General features: G+C 38.3%; 2 protein-coding genes across 3 annotated transcripts; one reads left to right on the top strand and one right to left on the bottom strand.

Moving 5' to 3' along the window:
• The first annotated feature begins 3,491 nt into the window (after nt 1-3,491).
• On the top strand, nt 3,492-11,618 carry zgc:92313 (uncharacterized protein LOC436869 homolog). The gene is made up of 7 exons (XM_038305449.1): nt 3,492-3,510; nt 3,726-3,785; nt 3,941-4,053; nt 4,259-4,335; nt 6,860-7,131; nt 10,628-10,788; nt 10,906-11,618. The coding sequence occupies exons 2-7, from the start codon at nt 3,740-3,742 to the stop codon at nt 11,164-11,166; spliced, it is 930 nt and encodes a 309-aa protein (XP_038161377.1). The 5' UTR covers nt 3,492-3,510; nt 3,726-3,739; the 3' UTR covers nt 11,167-11,618.
• Nucleotides 11,529-19,512, bottom strand: mapk7 (mitogen-activated protein kinase 7). 2 transcript variants are annotated; one of them, XM_038305447.1, is made up of 7 exons: nt 19,278-19,512; nt 15,531-15,802; nt 15,268-15,433; nt 13,624-15,101; nt 12,387-13,429; nt 12,145-12,278; nt 11,529-11,806 (listed from the first exon to the last, which is right to left on the bottom strand). In XM_038305447.1, exons 2-7 carry the CDS (start codon nt 15,796-15,798, stop codon nt 11,659-11,661), a joined length of 3,237 nt encoding a protein of 1,078 aa, XP_038161375.1. In that variant the 5' UTR covers nt 15,799-15,802; nt 19,278-19,512; the 3' UTR covers nt 11,529-11,658. The 2 variants fall into 2 exon arrangements, with proteins under 2 accessions (XP_038161375.1, XP_038161376.1); XM_038305448.1 differs by having other exon boundaries at nt 19,313-19,512.
• Between the last annotated feature and the right edge of the window lie 486 nt (nt 19,513-19,998).

The following is a 19,998-nucleotide window of genomic DNA, read 5'->3' as shown; positions in this document are numbered from 1 at the left end:
GTTAGCTGAACTTTTAAGAAATTGTTAAGCCCCACAGTGAATTGAGTCTCTTACCAGCGTGGGCTGGAAGGCAGGAAGAAACCATTACTCTAAAAGCAACATTAAAACACAGATACAGTATTAAAATGAGCCTGGGTGATAGACTTTAACCTTATGTTATACATCCTTTGGTCGGATCGTGCTAAAATGCATGTGTTTGGTCATTATGAAGCTTTTAAAGCAAAGAAGAGAACCTTACAGCCTCATGATGTGAGGCTAATTTGCTGCAGCAGTGACCAGTGCACTACAAAAAATAGATATGTAAATAAAATAGCAAAACATTCAAATATAATTTATTGTCTAATAGTGGGGGAATTCAGGGGTGTTAGCAGCAAACAGCTGGCAGATGGAAGCCAACAGGTGCACACAAGGCTAATATATATGAAAATTAAACATCAAAAGGTTTGAATAGACCGGACTGCAAATGGAAAACAGCAGCTCAGTAAATAAACAGCATGAAATGTAGTAGTCATGCCAAAAACATGGAAAGGTTTAGATTATAAGACAAGAGCAGCATGTTGGAGAAAAAATGTAAAAGAAAATGGAAATATCAGCAAGTATGTTAAAAACATGTATATAGCACATAAAAAAATGCAAATGACTGAATTAAGATATCATCCATCCATTTTCCATCACATTTTATCCCAGCCTATCTGTGCCTATCTCCAGCTGTCTATGGGTGAGAGGGTTAAAAAATGTCTTTAAAATCCATTAATCTCTGTCCATAACTGGGCATTAGGGAATGTGACTTACTCAGTTATCACAGTTTATATTTTAGGGCCTTTAGTTACTTATAAGAACTTGTTTAACAACATGTTGTTGGGTAATATACCTCTAAAAGCTACATACAATCCTCCAGTCTAAAAACATTTGAAGATAGATAAGAAGTATAGCTATTCATCTACATCTGTAAGTTTTTTAGTCTGTAAAGATTGAACTTCTGAGACTGAGAAAGAGCCACAGTGAGGATTGATAAGCCTACCACACCTATTCCAAGAGAGCACCAGTGATTCATCCAAGAGGTCACAAAATAACCCACAACATAAAGTGCAATGCATCCATGACTATCAGCAAAAACTACAACTGCGAGCCTCACCTGGATAACCGACCTCATCACTCTATCTGTACGGGAGAGCCCAGCCACTCTGTGGAGGTAACTGATTTCAGCTGCTTGCATCCAGGATCTCTTTCTGTTGGTCATCCTTCAGATTTCATAACCATAGGTGAGGGTGGGACGTAAATGGAGAACTTGGCCTTTTTCGCTCAGCTCTGTTCAACACATCAGACTGGTGCAGTATGCGTATCATAGCAGCAGTCGTACCAATCACTATCGCTCCATTCTCCCCTTGTGCATAAACAGGACCTCAGGATACCTGAACTCCTCCACTTGAGGCAGGAGCTGTCCTCCCTTCTGAAGGGGAAAGGGCATCTTCTTTCATTTTCTGGGTTAAAGGAACAGTTTTCTAACTAAAAATATTAAAAAGATAATATCCACAATACTTTTGTAAATACAGAGTGTTTATTGCTTTTAATTTTTTTTTTATCACAGATATAAACATTATAAACCTGTACCGCAACACATTTATAACATTATATGCAACCATCTCAGATTTATATTATTCATTTTTTGTGTATTCTTTAGTTAGAAGCAGCTGAGAGGATAAATGGTGTGTTGTGAATTGAAGTTATCACATTCACTACCATGCAAAACTAGTATATTTGTTTCTCCAAGCTACCCATTTGAATTTCCTTTGCAGGGGTTTGATAAAAAACAAAAAATGATTTGTACTTTCTTCTTTTTGCACATCGAATTGTTGTGTTTTTTTTTTATAAAATATATTTTACAGTAAAAGTAGAGGCTGAAAAGCTTGCAAGAATTCAATAATAGGTCAGTAAATATCAAGTGTTTCTTTTTGTGTTAAAAATAGATGAGCAGAACTTCAAAGATAGAATTTTTTTTTCTTTTCTAATTAAAAGAAAATTTACTTACTTTCACAATAGCACCGAATTTGACAGGGTGCCTTTGTTTATTAAAGCAATAATAACATGTATAGTTAGGATTTTTGACTTAGAGAAACAAGGCTTTTTATCCACAGAAATGTCAGCACAGATATCAAGATTAAATGAGGAAGCAATGTGTTAAAATGACCATACCTCTATAGCACTTTATCATGATCAAGAACCCCAAAGCGCTTCACTCTACAATCCGTCCTTCACCCACTGACACACACTCACTTGCTGATGGTAGGTAAGCTACACACCTGCAGAGGTGTCAAAAGTACACACCTTTCTTACTTAAGTAGAAGTTTAGCTATTGCAGTAAAAAAAAAAAAAGTAGAAGTATCAACTTGACCTCTGTACTTCTGTACTAAAATAAAAGTAAAAAAGTATGTGCTCCAAAAACTACTTAAAGTAAAAAAGTATAAAGTAACCTTTTAAAACAAACAGCCAGATGCGACTATATGAATTTAAAGCTCAATTTTGTGACGATTTCGAAAAATCTTTTGAGAAAGGGCCAAGGAGGAGGGAGGTCTTGTTGGTCTCCATCTCCCGATATGCTCTCGCCTGTGTCCGACCTTTCAGACATTTCAACATCTTTCTCTGAATCCAACATTGTAGCATGGCATAGACAGTTCACGTTTATAGTTTGAAGAACACCTGCTTGCTTCTGATGATTTCCATTAGCTAACCAATGAGTGTTTGCGTTATATGATTCCTGCAATTATACTAGTTTTCACTAGCTGTGGATGGCGCCAATGATCTGCATTGGATGGCGCACATGATGGGAAATAAATATTTATAAACATTAAACCAAAGCCAAGAGTAACGAATAACGATACTTGTGTGAAAATGTAATAAGTAGAAGTCAGAAGTAGAAAAAAAAAAAGTAATGGAGTAAAGTATAGATACCTAAAAAGTGTACTTCAGTACAGGTGATACTTGACACCTCTGCACACCTGAACTCAACCCATTGGTTTCAGGACCAACCCTTACCTCCTGAGCCAGATTGCATAATCTCCTCATTTTTCCTGAAAACACTTGTTTGTTGCAAAACATAATCTTCATCCCCCATTTTTTTTGTAATATCTGCACCCTGTCAGATTGAGTACTCTTGTGAAATAACGGAGCGTATCTGTCTGGAAAAACAAATATAAAATAAACTTTTCAGGTTTAAAGTAATTTCATTTTGTTTTAATTGAAGCAGAAAAAACTCAAACTAATTTAGAAATTTTGCTTTCCTTTTTAACACATAAGTGAGACGGCCTGTGTCTCAATTTTAACTGTTGTGTTTTAAAACAATGTTTTTTATTGTTTTATATCCGTTTCTAGCAGGAAAATCCTACCGTCCAAAAGATAAACTCACCCTATTGGCTCAGGTGTGTTTCCCTGGGCGGGATAAAGGTTCTGATTGGGTGTCACGTTAGCCGCCACTCAGGTAGCCAGTTTCTAACAAACTGATCCTCGCAGCAGGTAATAGTGGACAAACCCACAGGCGTAAAGCGGATTTGACTTTTTCGGAAAAGAGAACAGTTTTTTTCAGACCAGAGATGTACATTTTTATACTGTTTTTCTTTTCTGGAGTTTCATCTGTTTCCGGCACGGAAGATTAAATATAACGTTTTACTAATTATTAAAGTAATTAACTTTAAACGGTACAAAGGGAGTTTAACTTTTTTTTTTTCCAGCGAATTGCTTTAAAATGGCGAGGAAAATGCTGGTTTCCTTTATTTTCTGGTGCGTAACAGGTGAGTATCGAGAGTATGTCCCCCCCTCCCCTGTCTGTTTCTTTGTCTGCTTCATAAACACATTGTGTACTTTCGACTTTTTAAGTCTTTTATGGTTAGCGGTGGTTAAACGTGTTCCCGCCTTGTTCTTGAGTTTTCAATGCGCATTTTTTAAGGGTCGTGGAGTTCCTACGCCCAGCAATGTGGCCGACCACCGCTGAGGGAGGACAGGATTGTAGGAGGGGTGGACGCCTCGAGTGGATCTTGGCCATGGCAGGTGGAAATTCAGGTGATCTGCAGTTCCACAGAGATGTTTTTACTCTCATCCTCTGATTGTCCAGCGGTGCCTGTGGTTATGCTTTATGCGTGGTGTAGTCTGGGTTGTGTTATAAAGCTGACCTGCTGAGAGAGGGATTTGTCTATGATGCAGATGTGACTCACTGTTTTTTTTTTTTTTTTTTTTTTTTTTTTTTTTTTTTTTTCTCTGCCTCTAGGAATCTAACCGACATATCTGTGGAGGCTCCATAATCACGAAGGACTGGGTCCTATCAGCTGCACATTGCTTCCCCAAGTAAGAAAGAAACTGCTGATGCCTTATTTTGATATTGTAATTTACAAGTGCAAAGAATCATCATTACTATACCCCATGAAGGCAGCATCCTGCTTAGGCTCTTTCTAAAAGATGGCGTTACCATCCAGTCCAGCGCTTGTCTAAATGGTTATTTCCAGAGGTGTCAAGTAACAAAGTACAAATACTTCGTTGGTGTACTTAAGTACACTTTTTAGGTATCCATACTTCATTACTTATGTTCTCTTCATACTTCTGACTTCTGCATTACATTTTCACACAAGTATCTCTACTTTCTATTCCTTACATTTTTAAAACAAACATTACTTATTACTCTTTGCTTCGGTTTACATATTTATTTCCCATCATGTGCACCATCCAATGCAGATAATTGGCGCCATCCACATCAATCCGTGTATCATTCGTTCTTTCTATTTTCAATTGCCAATCAAAAAACAAAAAATAAAAAATTGACTGGTTATTTTGTTATTTGTTTTTTATGGTTAAACCAAAAACGAAAAAAGGATTTGTTTTTCATATATCAATTCTAAGCTCAGATCAAGAATACGAAATGGAAAAACGGACAGCAACGCAGAATTTGTTTTTAATATTTAATCGGTACAGTTTACGTGACCCGGAAATAGCTCTTTGCGCAGCAGTTGGGGTAATGAAGTGGCTACCATGGCGACGCTAGAACCACACACTATGTTGATCGAGAAGCTGTTTGTTGTTGCTAGTTAAAAGTACAGTGCACAGAAAAGTTTCAAGAAAAAAGTTATACCTGGAAAATCCTGCAAATTTTCTCCGTTGTCATGTCCTCCTCAAGAGTCACACGCTTGGATCCTCGAAATAAAACGTAACTGTCCATGGCTGATAGGTCCGACTGCCTTATCTGGTGCAGTTTGATCGAACGTGGTGGGAGTAAGCCAATTGTTTTTTTAGCTAATGCTCCACCAAACTTCCGGGTCATGTAAACTGTACCGATTAAATATTAAAATCAAATTCTGCGTTGCTGTCCGTTTTTCCATTTCGTATTCTTGATCTGAGCTTAGAATTGATATATGAAAAACAAATCCTTTTTTCGTTTTTGGTTTAACCATAAAAAACAAAAAACAAAATAACCAGTCAATTTTTTGTTTTTTGATTGACAATTGAAAATAGAAAGAACGAATGATACACGGATTCACATCTAGTGAAAACTAGTGTAATTGGATGGGTCATATAACGCAAACACTCATTGGTTAGCTTATGGAAATCATCAGAAACAAGCAGGTGTTCTTCAAACTGCAAATTGTCTAAGCCATGCTACAATGTTGGATTCAGAAAAAGATGTTGAAATGTCTGAAAGGTTGGACACAGGCAAGAGCTTATCGGGAGATGAAGACCAGCAAAACCTCCCTCATCCTTGGCCCTATCTCAAAGAATTTTTTTAAATTGTCGAAAAGGTTACTTTATACTTCTATGCTTTCAGTATTTTTTGGAGCACATACTTTTTCACTTTTACTTGAGTAAAGAGGTCAAATTGATACTTCAACTTTTACCAGATTTTAAACCGCAGTATCTATACATCTACTTAAGTAACAAATGTATGTACTTTTGACACCACTGGTTATTTCTATTCATTATATGTATCTGGGCTGTTATACATTAATTTAAAATGTAAAATACTTAAATTGCAGTGTAATTCTGTTATTTAATCCCCATCCAATTTGAGAAATCAAAGTTTTAATTACAAATTGTAATTGGAGATGATTTAAGTTTGAAGCTGCATATATTTTTGCCTTGGTGGCAATAAAGTCAAAGCAAAACTATTCTACTTTCAGTGTCTAAAAAAGTGTTGCACAATATATGAATATACTGCAAGGGTAATAATATTGGTAAATGTCAGTTGGGCTTTTTTTTTTTCATTCTGGTGCTTCCGTACCTAATAGTTCAGCAGGAAAGAAAGAAGAGTAAGGTAACATGTTAACATCTATAACTGACATTGCCTCAATCATAATGATATTGACACTGCATGTTTTCCTGGTATTGCATCTTAAACATCCTTGTTCTTACAGTTTAAATATAATGCATTTAAACTGTAGCATGCCATGGAAATTAAGAGATGTTTTAAATCTGTTTGACTGGAAATATTTGACATGCTAAAAGTGTACGATAGGCCATTATACACAAAGCTGGCATTTTGTGTGCTTTATCAGAAAGAAGGTGGCAAATTATTTCCTCAGACATTCTGTAATGTCTGGTTTTTATTATTATTACAGAAAATTAGCTTTTTGTGGTGTGGGAGATGTTGTTTGAGTCAAAGAAAAATAGCTGTAAAAAAAAACAGCTTGTGTTTTCTTACTCTGGAGTTCCAATATCTGCATTAATTGACTTTTTTTTTTTTTTAAAGGAAATTTCAATATTACAAAAGTGGCACTAATAACTTAATGGAAGTTCTGTTTTTTTTTTTAAAGTGTAACAATTATGCCTTGTTAGCCCTTTGTTTTTCTAGTTTAACGTATAAAAAAATCGTATCCTCTTACAGTCCATCCGAGGTCTCCTCCTACACTCTATACGTTGGACGGCACCAGCTGAATGGGGTGAACAAGCACGAGTCTTCCCATCGTGTGAGCCGCATAGTAATTCAATCTGGTTATCAAGACCCCAATAACGGCAAAGATATAGCCCTGCTGAAGCTGTCCAGCCCAGTGGTCTGGTCCGACTACGTCCAACCTGTGTGTTTGCCTTCGCCCGGCTCATTGTTTCCATCTGGCATGAGTTGCTACGTCACTGGCTGGGGAAATATCCGGGAAGATGGTAAAGCTCACTAATTTCTTTTTCTCACATTACAGGGACATTTCTCAATAGTAGACTATTCTGAAGAGATTAATTTCAGTGTCTATTACATATATAGCAATGTCTTTCAAGCTTCAACGTTAAACCTAAAAGATTGTCCTTCATGATTTCCAGTCCCTTATTTCCTGGAAATCTTGTTGAATTTCTTCAGCTTGGCAAATTAAGATATTTAAAACTAAGAGGAGTATAAAAAGGAAACATGAGAATATGACATCTTAAATAGTCATTAAAATATCTGTAAATTGGTTGTATCATCAAAATTAAGGAGGAAGGAAATAGAATAAGGGAAGTGTTTTACTTGTTTATGGGAGTATAAGACTCTAAAACATGCCTTTAGCTGACATAGCAACCCATTTAGAAAAGTTACTATACCAAAATTGTGAAAAAAATAAAAATTTTTCCTTTCAATATGCTCTATCCAGGACTATAAGTCGAGAAGTTTTTGTTTTACCTGGTTTAATTCTGTATAAAATCTTCTTTTAGGAACCTTTCGCAATCCAATTATTAGTCGATTAATAGAAAAAATAATCGAAAGATTTATCGATTATCAAATAATCATTAGTTGCAGCCCTAGTTATGAGTAACTTTCTTATTTATGAAACTTGTATCAATAGAATTCGGATCAAAAGTACCAAGTTAGGCCCCCATCTGATTATCAGAACACTGGCCAAACAGTTCTCAGTCTCTGTTGTTTTTTTATGCAAATGTCCCTTGAAGCCTTGCAGAACAATAGAGTATACATGAAACCTGTATTTATAAAGCACTTTTTAATAACAACGGCCATCCAAGTACCATACATAAAACTGAAAATAAAAGTAAAATGTGTACAGATGAAATGAAAAAATAATAAACAAAATGGCTTACTGTTGTAAGCATTTTCTCTTGCTGTTATAAGAGCCTATGTTGACTGTAAGCAATTCTGTAATGAGACTAAATTATCTCTGAACTAACTAAAAGCAACAGTTGCTGTTCAAGCAAATATTTCACAATACAAACTAAAAGGTGGAAACAGAAACCTAGCTTATAATTATCATTAGAAAGTAAAAAAATTTTAGACAATAGATTCCTAATGTTTTCACAGTGGCTATTTGAATGGGCCACAAAGAGGCTGGCCTTCTACAAACGGAACAAGCTGTGTGTTTGACGCTGCAGGTCTAGCGATGGCTAGATCTTTAGCATTTGCAAAACTTTGGCACACAGGCTAACGGAGACGGCTCATATGTTTTAGAACATATTGTACAATGGACATATTGTATACAGTCAAAAACTGAATGAGCTACTCTGTGAGCTGCTTGAAAGAAAAACTGCAAATCTTTCAGCATCCAGTTCAGAAGTCTGTCCTTACTCCTCCCTTTCAGCTCCAGAAATGACGAAAAATCAAAAATGATTTATAGATTTATCTATAGCTTATAGCTTTATCCCTGCCTAGACTAAACCTCTGTGAACAAAGTTGGAGTTTGTATTTTTTAAGAAGGTGAATCTGTGTTTTCAAAATGATTCTTCTGTAAATAGCTGCTTTGATTTGAAAAAACAAACAAACTGTTTTTGGCTTAAGTCGGGCTTACACTGTGTTTTATTAAATTTTTTTTGTGTGTTTTTCGGTCGGACTTTCTGATTGTGCGTCATGTAATGTACAGGAGGTAATGAGGGGCGATCAGCCTCTCACAACCATCTCCCGATCAGGAATCCTGAGGTCGGGAGAAAATCAAACATGTTTGATTTTCAGTCAACCGTTGTGGGCAAATCGCTCAGTGTGCAAACAAGGACTCTTCTACTACCTCTCAGATGAAAACACAGAAGCATGACAGGGATGTAGGTGAAATGGAGTTTTTTCTGCAAAATTCACAGACCATAGGAGCCACATTTGCTCAGCCATGTCTTTGTCCAAATATGTCCCCACCTTTTTTTTTTAGGGCTTTCAGCACAAAATTACAAACCCTGTGGTTTCATCCTACAGTGTGAGCTGCCACTGCTTGCAACAACTGCAAAAATCGTACAGTGTATGCCCGGCTTTAGATAATTTTTTTCAGGAGCTCAGGCTGCTAGTTTCCTGCTGACATGTATTAAGAAATTACACTCACAGCAGGATGAACACTAAAACTTTTCTGTAGATCAACACAGTCTTTGTAGCTGCTTCGAGCAAAGCAAAAGCTGCTGGAAAAATAGGTGGAAGAAAAACATGTGGTTGGGAAAAAAACAATAATGGCAAAAGCTTTGAATAGATTTAAGCAGAAATGTACTTCTGCTTAAACAAGGCATGTACTGCATCTCTAGTCAGATCCTTAAGGCCCAGCTAATAACAATCAACTATCAACTCTGCAAAAAGGAAGCTCTTAGAGGTTGAAGTTAGTGGAGAGGTTACATTTCTTTTTGTTTCTGTTCCAGTTTGAAGTTTTGTTTTGTGGAGATATTTTACCTTCTGGCGTTGATTCATTGGGCAGTATGAAGTTAGCAGTCATGTATCAGGACATTTTGGAGCTCTTCATCTTTATGCTATATTATGTTGATGCTTTTTCACTTTTCAGGAGCTCTTAGCACCTCTCTACTAGGGTTTTCACGATACTAAACTTTTCAACTCGATACCGATACTAAGGAAAATATTCGATACTCGATACCATTTTCGATACCACAAGGATAAAATTTCAACAGAAATATTTTGATTAATAATTAAAATACAATAAATAAATAAATACAATAAACAATAAGAACAACATTTTGAGGTTTTTTGCTGTGCACAGTAAATAGCAAGCTTGATAAAAAACTTACAAAATTAAAATTAAGTTTTCCTTACTTGGCTATGCTTTGCACACATAACAATGACACTAGCCAAACCGGTTAAGAAACAAAAAAGAATTCTCAGCAGCTGCAACTGTTACAAAAAAAAGTCTGAAACTGAAAAGTACACAATATTATTTAATCACACAGTGTTCAGAAAGTGCATTTTCCTCTATTCTGCACTTTAGATGAATGACTGATTAGGTGCGACTGGTACTCGATACTTTTGAAAATGAGTATTGTATCCGGATACAACATTTCAGTATCAATACTTTTTTGAGTATCGATACTTTTGACAACCCTACTCTCTACATGATGTAAGGTACCAATAACTTTAGTAACCAGTGTAACATTATGTTTGATTAGTCAGAAAACTACCCTTGCCTTAACCCAGTAGAAATGACTACAGAATACTGCTTAGGTTAAAATTAGGCCTTTGATCAAACAATGCAGTCGAGCTGAAGTTGGCTTTGAAAGCAAACTGGTTCTTTTCATGCATTACTGATGTAGTTTTTTCCAACACTATAACAAATAATCCTTTGAGTTTTCATTAGCTGTACACCTTATACTAAACGATTACCTTCTATAAAATAAGCCAGTTTGAAATGTATTGCTGTGTAAAAAGACTTGCAGTTTTACCTCTGTTGGAAACCCATAAATAATTAGTCTGTTTCCTTTCCAGTCCCTCTGCCAGGAGTTGGGACTCTTCAGGAAGTACAGGTACTGATCATCTCCCAAAGCTCCTGTCAGGCGATGTATGATACAGACCCGATGGAGAATGTGGACATTCTCAGTGACATGATCTGTGCAGGATACCCAGAGGGTGGCAAAGACTCCTGCCAGGTACTGTTGGAGCAGCTGTTTGTTTTTTATTAAAGTTACAGGAATAAAAATCCCTTGTAAGATCTTTTCACAGTGCATCGATACCTGAGGTTTAATCATAATGACCCATCTCCTCAGGGTGACTCAGGAGGGCCCCTGGTCTGCCAGATGGTAAATGGGACCTGGGTGCAAGCTGGGGTGGTGAGTTTTGGACTCGGCTGTGCTAAACGGAACAGGCCAGGCGTGTATACCAGGCTGACCAGCTACACGAACTTCATCCGCTCCACAGTACCAGAGGTCTCACTGTACGGAGGAGCTCACCGCAGTTTTTCTGGGTGGCTAGTTGTGTTCACTAGCAGCCTGTCCATTCTCATGATGCTTATGCTAACTTGGATATAAACACTTATTTTGCAAGAGGTGGAATAAAGCAGTTAAATTGATAAATAGCCTTAATCAAAATTGAAATTTGTATCCTGAATGCATATAAAGCCATATGAAACTTTTTTAACCTGAATTTTTTTCTTAATAGCCTCAAATACATGTTTAGGGTTTAAAAGTAGATTTCAGGATGAATCAAATCAGGATTATTAGAAATGTCAGTTTTTTACTATTTAACGTTGACACATCTTTTCATTTCATCTTTTTAATGCAACATCAGAATCAGCAGTAATTGTATCTTGCAAGGTGAAAATAATTGAGATTCTTTATTGTGATTGTGACTCCTAAATTCACATGTAGCACTAATAGTAGCAGACAGGTGGTGCTTTAAAAAATCTTTATTAAAGAAAGTGCAGCATGATTTATGAAATGTTTTATGATCTGTATGGAATAAAAATCACTGTGACTTGATACATCTTGCTCATGTTGATTAAAACACAAACAAGTGTTGAGTCAGGCGTCGTGGGGGATGGTATCTGAGAGGATCATGGGCGAGCCGAGCTGCAGCTCCTGCTGCAGAGACTCGAGGTCAGCCGGAGTCATGCGGTGGACCTCGCTCCAATCAGATAGCAGGGAGGCAGAGAGAGGGGTTGAGTCGTAGCTGATAGAGAAAGGGCGGAAAAAATGCAGAGTCAATATTTAAAGGTTTCAAAAAAATCGGATGGCGTTTCCTCTGTATTTTTGTGAAAAAGGTAGAAACTTGGTATATTGATGCAATCCTCACAGAATTCATGAACCCTTTAACAATTTAAGGCTTAGCATGAAATAAAAATTAGACACTGCTGATAAATGAATATTAGTTCTGTTTGCACATAGTTCATCTAACTGGACTGTAATCTACTGAAGATATTGGACAAAAATATACATTTCATCATCTCCAGTGGCTTTTTGGATATTTGGTATGATGTGGTGGTCGCTGAAACCTGTACTAAAGCTCACCTGTCCCTGTCGCCGTGTTGCAGCTCTGTTATTAGAGACTGGTTGAAAAGGTCATCGAGATCGAAGCCCACACCGTACCCAGCCCCACTGCCCTTGGGGGTGACTGAGAACACAGGAGGTAAAATGTCCTCTACCTGACAGAAGAAAGGAATAAAACATTGGGTCAGATGGATTAGGAACCCTTTATAAAAAAAAAAAAAAAAAATTTTGATTTCAGTAGAACCAATGATTAGATTGCTAACCTGGGACTTTGAGAGCTGCAGTGTTACTGTGTGGATGTCGGGGGCAACAGATGACCCTTGTTGTCCCGTGTCTGTAAATCCCAAACTAGGGTGTGGCTGAGAGGGAACCCCTAAATGCCCACATAGATGGTTTATACTTTGTGCAGCCGTTTTCTCACCCATAGAGGGGCAGAGCTTCTCTAAGAGTCCTGTACTCGCAGTGAACGAGTTGAGGCTATTCTGACCTCTAACGTCCACATTTCCATTTGCCTCTCTGATGGTTATTGAAGGAGCTTTGGACAAAAAATTCTCCAGGGGAAGAAGGTGTGTCTGAGATTTGGGGTCCGGCTGTGATTGACTCTGCTGTTGGAGCTGGGGCTGAAGGAAGCTGGACGGTTGCTGTGTTGTCCTTGATTCCAGTTTCTGGTTGCTCCAGTTCCCCACACCATTGAATCCACCCTCCCCATTGCCCTCAGTGTGAGGTTGGAGTGTGTCGTTTTTTACATAGCCACCGGTGACTGTCATGTCCATCGCTCCCCTTGCAGCAACATCTACATCCCTCGGAGGCTTCTTCTGGCTTATGGCGAAAGGTAGAGCCAGCTGCTGGGAAGAGGGAGGCTGAAACATCCCCTGCTGGTTCGGCTTTACTTGAGAGACTAGCTGCTCTGGAGGAAGAATTTTCCCTGCCTCCAAGTTTATTTTATTGTTCTCAATGATTTTCTGGGAATTCTGGTTGAAATCCTTACTTTTCCCATCAGTAGCAGTCTGGGATTTCTCGCTGTGGCTGTCCATCATCTTTGTCCAGCGCTGCAAGAGGCTTTTGTCGTTGTCGCTCAGCAGGACCCCGCCCAGCGAGTCCCCCTGTTTTTTCTCTTTTCTTTCCTTTTCCTTCAGTTTTCTCTCCCTTTCTCGTGCTCTTTCTTGCCTCTTTCTCCTTTTTTCCTCTCTCTCTCGCTGGCGCTCCTGAGCTGTGACGGGCCTCCTCGACTCAGGAACTGAAGATACTGCAGAGGAAGGGCCTCCTCCTGTTCCGCCATCGATGCCCAGCGCAGAGGAACCTCCATCTGCAAAGAACATTTATTTAGTCAAAAGAGGTTTAAAAGTCTGTATGTTACATTTAGGTATAAGAGTGCCCTCCAAATGTATTAAGTAACCTTAACTGATATCTTAACATACTACTTCCAGTGGGTCTATCAGAAAAAATCAAAACACAGTTTTTGTTTTTAACAAAAAGTTGTATGAATACTTTTATACTTACCGCCCCTGGCTTTATTTCTTAGGGCTGATTTTAACAAAACTGCTTTTAGTGCATTTTTGGTATCTTCAGAAATGGCGCCTTCCTTTCTGGTTCCCTCTGCTGCACGTGGAGGCGGCCTTGCATTCTTAGACAGTGAGTGCGAAAGAGATTGAGACAGAGACTGGGCCTGTGCCACTGACAGAGACAGGGTAGGTTTGGTTGCTGGCAGAGGGGTCATGGTTTGTGCTTGTGGTTGATTAGTAGATGTAGGCTCCATGGGCTGACTAGGCATAGTAGCTATTCCCTCCTGTGCCTCACCATCTCTCATGACTTCTGATGGAGGGTCATGAGTGGACACCGGAGTGGTCAGATCTATCGTCTCTGGCTGACCGCTGTCGGAGTTGGCACTGGGCATGTCCACGTCGACTGGGGCACTTTCACTTTTACTGAGGAGAGGCAAATGATGGGCCACGTGAGGCCGGACGAGGTCAACCTGCTTTGTAAATGCTTGGTTCACATCTGCTGGTAAGTTTTGTTCCTGCTGGGATTTCACTACTCTCATTTGCTGTTGTTGAATCTGTTTCGCTCCAAGGTGATGCGCCATCACGGCCAATGTTTGGTTGGTCAGATCAACAGTTGCTGGCTGGTTACTGCTTTGGGCTGCGGCTCCGCTGTTAGCCCTCGGCAAAGGCTTAAACTGCAGTCGTGGACGAGAGCTCAGTTTCTTTTTGTGAAAGTCTTGAATTTCCATCAAAATAGCCTCTTTAATTTGTTCTTTGTTTAATTGAAGCTTGTCAAACTCAAAGTCAAAAGCTGGCACGCAAGTTGGCTCGTCGTCTGGATCGTGGTACTTGGACAGATATGGGTGCTCCAGTGCCTCTGTCACACTGATGCGTTCACGAGGATCAAACTGCAGCATGGCCTGTAAGAGGTCTAATGCTGAGGCTTCAGCTTGTGGGTACAGTTTGGATAAAGGCACAGGTGTCTGAGATGGGAGACGCTGAACATAGGAGCGAACGTTGTCAGCCCTGATGGCTCCGATCAAACCCTCAGGGGGAGTGCCTAACACGCTTAGAATGAGCCGGAGCTGTTGGACGTAGTTCTTCCCAGGGAAAAGTTGCTTCCGACCCAACATCTCAGCAAAGATGCAGCCCACAGACCACATATCAATGGCCAAACTGTAGTGATTGAGTGACAGTAAAAGTTCAGGAGCGCGGTACCATCGGGTGGCTACGTACTCAGTCATAAAACAATAAGACTCCTCAGGATGGGAACTCAGACCCCTCGCCATTCCAAAGTCCCCAATTTTCAGTTCACAGTTTTCATTCACCAGCAGGTTTGAGGGTTTGAGGTCACGGTGGATGACATTGGCGGAGTGCACATACTTTAGGCCACGGAGAAGCTGGTAGAGAAAGTAGCGTGTGTGTTCAGGGGTTAGCGTCTGGGCAGAGTGAATGATCTGGTGCAGGTCACTCTCCATAAGGTCCAAAACAACATATCTGCAAACACAGAGAAAAAAAGTTTAAGATAAGTTAAGGTTGTGGATTTACACCACAATTTAATATTAGAAAGAAAAATGTATTGTATGTGAGAAAAAATACACTGTCTTAGTAAAGAAAGCTTACATTGTACGGTAATGATAAAAAAAAAAAAATGACTACGTACACAGACTTGAAGGCAGAGTGAGGAAGGTTCGGCTGCAGAATGTCTTTGATGGCGATAATGTTGTCATGCTTAAAGTGTTTTAGGATCTTGAGTTCTCTTAATGTTCGCTTGGCATTTGTCACAACTTCAAAAGCATTGGAGATCTTCTTTATTGCCACCTGCTGGCCTGTATGAGGTAGATATAGAGAACAGAGGGGAGAGTATAAAAAATGCAACCCAACAAATCCTCACTTGTAAACATAGAAGGAAATCAAGCTTAGTACCGTTGTCCCTCCTTCTGGCAGATGAAACCACACCATACGCCCCTGTACCGATGGTTTCTATGACATCGTACTCCTCTCCGACGTCAAACTTTACATCCAGAGAGTGTGCTTTAAGTAGAGCCAAATTTTTAGCCGTTATGCTGGTGTCTGAATTGCTGCCCGTCACATCAGCACCCGTATGGTCCTGCTGGTTCGTTCTGTGTTTGTCCGTGGAAATTTTCTCAGGGGAGGCCACCACTTTGGCACCGCCGCCCTCTTTAGTGGACATCTTGCTGTAAAAACAAAAAGTAGAAGGCCAATTAAGGGACATTGTTTGACACCGTCAGTTTCTTTTTGTCATACTTATTTGTAGCTGTATCATACAAATAAATGGTTAAAAACAATCATACATTGTAATTTCTGGATTTCTTTTTTTTTTTTTTTTTAGATCAAGGTGGACATGCATCGTAGATGCATGTCCCCCCCATGATTTCTAAGTGGGAGAACTTTCAAAATAGCAAGGTGTTTCCTAACTGTATTTTATGAAACATGCAGGTTTTTTACTATACAGGTGCTGGTCATAAAATTAGAATATCATGAAAAAGTAGATTGATTTCAGTAATTCCATTTAAAAAGTGAAACTTGTATATTATATTCATACATTACATACAAACTCATATATTTCAGATGTTTATTTTGTTTAATTTTGATGATTACAAATGACAACAAATGAAAATCTCAAATTCATCATATCAGAAAATTAGAATATTACTGAAGACCAATAAAAACAAAGGATTTATAGAAATGTTGGCCAACTGAAAAGTATGAACATGAAAAGTATGAGCATGTACAGCACTCAGTATTTAGTTGGGCCTCCTTTGGCCTGTATTACTGCAGCAATGCGGCGTGGCATGGAGTCGATCAGTCTGTGGCACTGCTCAGGTGTTATGATAGCCCAGGTTGCTCTAATAGTGGCTTTTAGCTCTTCTGAATTGTTGGGTCTGGTGTATTGCATCTTCTTCTTCACAATACCCCATAGATTTTCTATGGGGTTAAGGTCAGGAGAGTTTGCTGGCCAATTAAGAACAGGGATACCATGGTCCTTCAACCAGGTACTGGTAGCTTTGGCACTGTGTGCAGGTGCCAAGTCCTGTTGGAAAATGAAATCTGCATCTCCAAAAAGTTGGTCAGCTGCAGGAAGCATGAAGTGCTCTAAAACTTCCTGGTATGTGGCTGCGTTGACCCTGGACCTCAGAAAACACAATGGACCAACACCAGCAGATGACATGGCACCCCAAACCATCACTGACTGTGGAAACTTTACACTGGACTTCAAGCAACGTGGATGAAGTGCCTCTCTTCTTTTCCTCCAGACTCTGGGACCTTGATTTCCAAAGGAAATGCAAAATTTACTTTCATCAGAGAACATGACTTTGGACCACTCACCAGCAGTCCAGTCCTGTTTCTCTTTAGCCCAGGCAAGACGCTTCTGACGCTGTCTGTGGTTCAAGAGTGGCTTGACACAAGGAATGCGACAGCAGAAACCCATGTCTTTCATACGTCTGTGTGTGGTGGTTCTTGAAGCACTCACTCCAGCTGCAGTCCACTCTTTGTGAATCTCCCCCACATTTTTGAATGGGTTTTGTTTCACAATCCTCTCCAGGGTGCGGTTATCTCTCTTGCTTGTACACTTTTTTCGACCACATCTTTTCCTTCCCTTCGCCTCTCTATTAATGTGCTTGGACACTGAGCTCTGTGAACAGCCAGCCTCTTTAGCGATGACCTTTTGTGTCTTGCCCTCCTTGTGCAAGGTGTCGATGGTCGTCTTTTGGACAACTGTCAAGTCAGCAGTCTTCCCCATGATTGTGTAGCCTATAGAACTAGACTGAAAGACCATTTAAAGGCTTTTGCAGGTGGTTTGAGTTAATTAGCTGATTAGAGTGTGGCACCAGGGGCCATCAATTTTGAACCTTTTCACAATATTCAAATTTTCTGATATGATGAATTTGAGATTTTCATTTGTTGTCATTTGTAATCATCAAAATTAAACAAAATAAACATCTGAAATATATGAGTTTGTATGTAATGTATGAATATAATATACAAGTTTCACTTTTTAAATGGAATTACTGAAATCAATCTACTTTTTCATGATATTCTAATTTTATGACCAGCACCTGTATATGATGATTACTATATATATATTTTATTTATAAGTGCTGAATTTAGACTAAACAAGATTCACAAAGTAAATCATTAATAACTGTCCAAATCAGTTATTAATGACGTTTGACACCTCTGGCAAAGTATAAAAGAAAAACCTTTTTTATTTTCATAGCCATACCATCATTTCATACTGAACTTTCAAGGGGGGAAATCCTTTCATTTTCTATTTTTTTTCATAAGCATGGAAAATTTAATAAATTATTGTTTTTACAAAATTTAGAGTCTCAGGATTATTAGCCACCCTACTGTCATATTTTGACCCTTTAAAAGGTTGGAGCATACAGACAGAGGGTCCTGAAAATCTCTATTTACTATCCAAAATCTGAGGACTAGTATGACTATTATGGCTATTTAAGAAAGCTGATTATGGGGTTGGATGGGGACCTCTATGTTGGTTCTTCTGTCATATGTTTTGGTTTATTGACTTGTATGAAGACCCAGGAACAATTATTCTGTTTTTTTCCCCCCCAAATAGCTTCCAAATTTTATTAAAATATTCTTGCATATTCACTTAACGTCTGTCTGTCTGTCATGCTATTGATTATAAGGCCTTAAAAAGGAAACCGCACATCAGCATTCCCTCCAATGTACTTAACCATCTGGATCCAGACAAAAAGCTTAAGCCTTCTAACCAAAGCTCCGAAGGTCCCAGTAGAGTTTATTAGAATTGTGTTTACATCTGTAATGCTTAGAAACAGAAAAGCCACTTTTTAGCATCACTAAATTTTTTTTAAAAAAAACCCTGTATGGATTTGTTTTTGTTTTTGTTTTTTGCTGTTAAAAGAAACTGTCAAATGTAAGATTTCATATTTGTACCTAAGAGTCAAGAATTGATCATAAGAAGTCCCTATGCGCTCTACAACACTTTGCAACACAACTTAAGGGGTAGCTGTTAGCAAGATATTTTTTTAAACTGTATTTCTTTTCAATTCTCAACATTTTATTACTATTTACATGTACGCCACTGTAATAAAGGATGAATTTCATTCATGCCTTTCCACCAGAGGTACCAAAATATGAGGGAAATCCAGAATATGTCATTTTATTTATATATTTTTATTATTAATTATATTTTAATATGACAGGAAATTATGTTTTGAAAAAAGTTTTTTTTTATTTTTTATTAATGGAGCATTTAAGAATGAAGCATAACATAAGATTTACATTGTTAATTAATTTACATGTAAAAAGCCAGTAATTACTTAATTAATATGCAATATGAGTATTTTCCTAAATAGAGCTTTATTGCTCCCCAACACCGTGGTTTCCTACTTTCTCTTCTGAAAGACTCCTATCCTTTTTTTCATAAAACAGGCTAAATTATAAACATTACTTTATTAAGTAGGAAAGAATAAGCCACACGTTGTCTGAAAATGAACACGGCAAGGCCTGGTTCATCTAAAAGGGTAAACAAAACCTGTGGCTCTCAGGTAAATGTCTAATAAATACCCAGTTTTAAAGCTTAAGAGAAAGACATGCTGGTTCAATAGGTAAAAGGTTACATTATGTCCTTCCTACATGACAAACAAATAGCAACCTTACCCTCACACGCAGGGGCGTAGGCTAGTTGACGTTACCTGAAGCTCTGGCTTCCAACGTACCATTAAATCTGCTATTTCTCGCTTATGTTACTGAACAATACAGTAAATAAAAGCGATAAAGCTTCACATGCTTTCGTTGTTCCTGGGAACAACAACGTCCAATTATCTGCTATTTAATCACGGACCAGCACAATAATTCACTTGTATTGTCCGCCGCTTCCTTATTCACTTCTGGGTTGCGTTTGAGTGACATGTGGCTGGCCAATAGCTGAGAGAAGAGGGAACCAATCATCCAATCAACGCACACTACGCAATTAGAGGCGGGGTCTTACATCAAATAGAAAGCTCTTTGTGAGTTTGTTTATTTAGCCATGGGAAATGACGTCGATCTTAAACATATTGCAGAAACTCGAGAAAAATAATTGACAGACAGACAAATACTGTGTAAAATCAATGCAAATTCCAAGAGATATAACAGGCATAAAGGGTATCCGCCATGGTGTTTTCAAATATATAGTCTATTCCAATTGTGATATGCTAAATGTACTTTGACACTTAGATTTATTTTGTCATTTTGTATACACGAATGTAAACAAAAAGAAATTTCATTTAAAACAGCTCTAGACAATTTAATTTTTTAAAGTGCAGCATTGAAAAACATGAATAAATACATAAAACAATAGTAATATAAATATATGACTGTATATTTACACTTCTAACAT

This window comes from Cyprinodon tularosa, unplaced genomic scaffold (genome assembly GCF_016077235.1).
Source record: "Cyprinodon tularosa strain WSP-4 unplaced genomic scaffold, ASM1607723v1 ctg559, whole genome shotgun sequence".
NCBI lineage: Eukaryota > Metazoa > Chordata > Actinopteri > Cyprinodontiformes > Cyprinodontidae > Cyprinodon > Cyprinodon tularosa.
The sequence above is the reverse complement of the archived record's forward strand: the minus strand, read 5'-3'. Positions and strand labels throughout refer to the sequence as shown.